The 5000-nt window shown below is 38.8% G+C and overlaps 1 protein-coding gene across 1 annotated transcript in view; it reads right to left on the minus strand.

Annotated features, from left to right (window-relative positions):
* Positions 1-5000, minus strand: part of SRRT (serrate, RNA effector molecule) — a 33169-nt gene that overhangs the window by 22252 nt on the left and 5917 nt on the right. The window contains 2 exon segments of the mRNA XM_087919019.1: positions 2423-2551; positions 4759-4899. Of these exon segments, the coding sequence (XP_087775145.1) occupies positions 2423-2551; positions 4759-4877 (248 nt within the window). The 5' untranslated portion in view covers positions 4878-4899.

The raw sequence follows: 5000 nt of genomic DNA on the forward strand, positions 1-5000 counted from the left end.
GTTCTAGTGGGTGGGGATCTTCATTAGGGCTTATTTTGGGTATAGGTCTTATGCATGGATAAAAAATGAGGCTAGGACTTACTTTCAGGGTAGGCCGTATTTTCGGGAAAATGTGCGGCATTTCTTAGTGCTTCATAGCATTGTGTTGACTTTGTATCCATTAGGGCTTATTTTGGGGGGAGGTTAGGGCTTATATTGGGCGCACGTGTAAAAAAAACAAACTCCAGGTAGGACTTACTTTTCAGGGTAGGTTGCATTTTCGGGAAAATGTGCGGCATTTCTTAGTGCTTCATAGCATTGTGTTGACTTTGTATCCATTAGGGGTTATTTTTTGGGGGCGTAGGGCTTATATTGGGCACACGTGTAAAAAAAAAACTCCAGCTAGGACTTACTTTTCAGGGTAGGTCATATTTTCGGGGAAATATACATTTCTTAGGGCTTCATAAGCATTGTGTTGTCTTTGTATGCATTCTAGTGGGTGGGATCTTCATTAGGGCTTATTTTGGGTATAGATCTTATATCGGATGCATGGATAAAAAATCCGGCTAGGACTTACTTTTCAGGGTAGGTCTTATTTTCAGGGAAATAGGTGACATTTCTTAGGACTTCATAAGCATTGTGTTGTCTTTGTATCTATTCTAGTGGGTCGGATCTTCATTAGGGCTTATTTTGGGTATAGATCTTATATCGGATGCATGGATAAAAAAATCAGGCTAGGACTTACTTTCAGGTAGGTCTTATTTTCAGGAAATAGGTGACATTTCTTAGTGCTTCATAGCATTGTGTTGACTTTGTATCCATTAGGGCTTATATTGGGGGTAGGGCTTATATTGGGCGCACGTGAAAAAAAACTCCAGCTAGGACTTACTTTTCAGGTAGGTCGTATTTTCAGGAAACAGGCGACATTTCTTAGGGCTTCATAAGCATCGTGTTGTCTTTGTATGCATTCTAATGGGTGGGATCTTCATTAGGCTTATTTTGGGTATAGATCTTATATCGGATGCATGGATAAAAAATCCGGCTAGGACTTACTTTTCAGGGTAGGTCTTATTTTCAGGGGAAATAGGTGACATTTCTTAGGACTTCATAGGCATTGTGTTGTCTTTGCATCCATTCTAGTGGGTGGGATCTTCATTAGGGCTTATTTTGGGTATGTCTTATATTGGATGCATGGATAAAAAAATCAGGCTAGGACTTACTTTTCAGGGTAGGTCTTATTTTCAGGGGAAATAGGTGACATTTCTTAGGACTTCATAAGCATTGTGTTGTCTTTGTATCTATTCTAGTGGGTGGGATCTTCATTAGGGCTTATTTTGGGTATAGATCTTATATCGGATGCATGGATAAAAAAATCAGGCTAGGACTTACTTTCAGGGTAGGTCTTATTTTCAGGGGAAATAGGTGACATTTCTTAGTGCTTCATAGCATTGTGTTGACTTTGTATCCATTAGGGCTTATATTGGGGGGGTAGGGCTTATATTGGGCGCACGTGTAAAAAAAAAACTCCAGCTAGGACTTACTTTTCAGGGTAGGTCGTATTTTCAGGGGAAACAGGCGACATTTCTTAGGGCTTCATAAGCATCGTGTTGTCTTTGTATGTGCATTCTAATGGGTGGGATCTTCATTAGGGCTTATTTTGGGTATAGATCTTATATCGGATGCATGGATAAAAATCCGGCTAGGACTTACTTTTCAGGGTAGGTCTTATTTTCAGGGGAAATAGGTGACATTTCTTAGGACTTCATAAGCATTGTGTTGTCTTTGCATCCATTCTAGTGGGTGGGATCTTCATTAGGGCTTATTTTGGGTATGTCTTATATTGGATGCATGGATAAAAAAATCAGGCTAGGACTTACTTTTCAGGGTAGGTCTTATTTTCAGGGGAAATAGGTGACATTTCTTAGGACTTCATAAGCATTGTGTTGTCTTTGCATCCATTCTAGTGGGTGGGATCTTCATTAGGGCTTATTTTGGGTATAGGTCTTATATTGGATGCATGGATAAAAAAATCAGGCTAGGACTTACTTTCAGGGTAGGTCATATTTTCGGGGAAATATACATTTCTTAGGGGTTCATAAGCATTGTGTTTGTCTGGGTATGCATTCAAGTGGGTAGGTGGGATCTTCATTAGGGCTTATATTTTTTGGGGGGCGGGTAGGGCTTATAATTGGGTGCACACGGGAAGAAAATCCAGGCAGGATTTACTTTCAGGGTAGGTTGTCTTTTCGGGGAAACGGTCTAATTTTTTTTTACTTCCTTCGTTGCAACCAGGGAAAATCGGTGGAATGGCTCGTTTTTGGGGCGGGGCCCGCGGTCCCAATTCGGTGACGGTGTTTGTAGAGGCCTCCACCGTGGCCGGAGGAGGAACCAACCTAGCCCCCCACCCACCACGCCCACCGAAGACGCCGCCGGAGAAACCCACCAGTCCCGCCTCATGCGTTTCTGCGGCGGGCTCAGCTCGTGACGAGGCGGGGAGAAGCGTTCCCGTCGGCTCCGGTCGTAATCCCGGTATTCCCCTCGGCTCCGGCGCTCCCGGCCGCGGTCCCACTCCCTGGCGGAAGGCAAAGATTTCAAGTGATTAGCAGCGACGGCAACGCCAAAGCAGCCTTACCGCCATCCGTCGGGACCGCCAGGAAAAAAAACTTCACAACCCCCAAATACCTTTCCCCAAAAGAGTTTTGGGTTGTTTTAATTTTTAATTTCCAGAGTGTACAGAGAGACATTTTTTTTTTTAATTGGGGGGGAGCAAATATCTATGCCCCGCATCCGGAGGAATACAGCGGGGTTTGGCCCCCCGCTCCCTATTTCTTGGGGCAACTGGCAGGACAAAGAACGATGTACCGACGGTACTCAAAAATGCCAAATCAACCAGCTTCGATCTTCGCACGCGGAAGGGGATACGTTAAGGCCTCGGCGTACTTTGCTGGCAAACCCGCGCACATTTCTAACCGACTTTCGAGGGCTTCTTTCGTTTCGCTTCGTTTAGTTTATTGTCACGGCACCTCGTATAGCAAAATTCTATTTTCTATTCTATTCTGTTCTTATTCTAATATTCTATTCTATTCTTCATTCCAATATTTATTCTGTTCTATTTTCTATTCTATTTTCTATTCTATTCTTTTCTGTTCTATTCTTTTCTGTTCTATTCTATATTCTCTTCTATCTTCTATACTATTTTCTATTCTATTCTAATGTTGTATTCTATGCTATTCTAATTACTATTCTATTCTTCATTCCAATATTTATTCTGTTCTATTTTCTATTCTTTTCTATTCTATCGTATTCTATTTTCTATTCTATTCTATTCTAAAGTTCCATTTCATTCTATTCTCTTGTTCTATTCTATTCTACTCTATTCTTTGTTCCAATATTTGTTCTCTTCTATTCTCTATTTTATTCTGTTCTATTTTCTATTCTATTCTAATGTTCTATTCTAAAGTTCCATTCCATTCTATTCTAATGTTCTATTCTATTCTACTCTATGCTGTATTCTTCTATATTCTATATTATTTTCTATTCTATTCTATATTCTATATTCTATTTTAATGTTCTATTCTAAAGTTCCATTCCATTCTAATGTTCTATTCTCTTCTCTTCTCTTCTACTCTATTCTATATTCTTCTATATTCTATACTATTTTCTATTCTATTCTAATGTTCTATTCTATTATTCTATTCTATTCTTCATTCTGTTCTATTTTCTATTCTATTTTCTATTCTATTTTCTATTCTAATGTTCTATTCTCTATTCTACTCTAATGTTCTATACTATTCTATTCTTCATTCCAATATTTATTCTGTTCTATTTTCTATTCTTTTCTATTCTATTTTCTATTCTATTGTATTATATTTTCTATTATGTTATATTCTAATGTTCTATTCTAAAGTTCCATTCTATTCTATTCTAATGTTCTATTCTATTCTACTCTATTCTTCATTCCAATATTTGTTCTCTTCTCTTCTCTTCTCTCTCTTCTCTATTCTCTTCTCTTCTTATTCTGTTCTATTTTCCATTCTTTTCTATTCTATTTTCTATTCTATTCTATTTTCTATTATATTAGAAAATATTTGTTCTCTTCTCTTCTTATTCCGTTCTATTTTCTATTCTATTGTATTCTATTTTCTATTATGTTATATTCTAAAGTTCTATTCTATTCTAATGTTCTATTCTATTCTACTCTATTCTTCATTCCAATATTTGTTCTCTTCTCTCTCTCTTCTTATTCTGTTCTATTTTCCATTCTATTTTCTATTCTATTCTATTTTCTATTCTATTCTATTTTCTATTCTATTCTATTTTCTATTCTATTGGAAAATATTTGTTCTCTTCTCTTCTCTTCTTATTCCGTTCTATTTTCTATTCTATTCTATTTTCTATTCTATTTTAATGTTTTATTCTAAAGTTCCATTCCATTCCATTCTATTCTAATGTTCTGTTCTATTCTATTCTATTCTATTCTATTCTACTCTACTCTACTCTTCATTCCAATATTTGTTCTCTTCTATTCTCTATTCTCTTCTCTTCTTATTCTGTTCTATTTTCTATTCTATTCTATTCTATTTTCTATTATATTATATTCTAATGTTCTATTCTATTCTATTCTACTCTACATTCCAATATTTCTTCTCTTCTCTTCTGTTCTCTTCTGCCTGTCCCGTGGCCCCCCAAAACCAAAGCAGACTTTTCGATCTCTCTGGGCCTTTCTCTATCCCCCAACCCCTACCCCCAGCCCTCCTTCCGTTCCCCAGGGGGGGTCACCTGTCACTCCAGTCGTCCCGACGCCGGTCGTCGCGCTCCCGCGAGCGATCGTAGTCGCTCCTCTCCCGTCGGAATTTGTCCCGACGCCGGCGATCGTACTCATCGTCGCTGTCCCCCATGGCGACGGGGGGTCAAGAACACCTGGAGAGGAAGAGACGAGGAGGAAGCGGAGGTCAGTCGGGCCGGAGAGGACGGATAAATTTGGATTTGCCAAAAGGAGGAGTTGGATCCTGCGCACGAGC

The sequence above is a fragment of the Pseudonaja textilis genome, unplaced genomic scaffold (genome assembly GCF_049901715.1).
Source record: "Pseudonaja textilis isolate UNSWEBS1 unplaced genomic scaffold, rPseTex1.2 PTEXSCF23, whole genome shotgun sequence".
NCBI classification, from domain to species: Eukaryota; Metazoa; Chordata; class Lepidosauria; order Squamata; family Elapidae; genus Pseudonaja; species Pseudonaja textilis.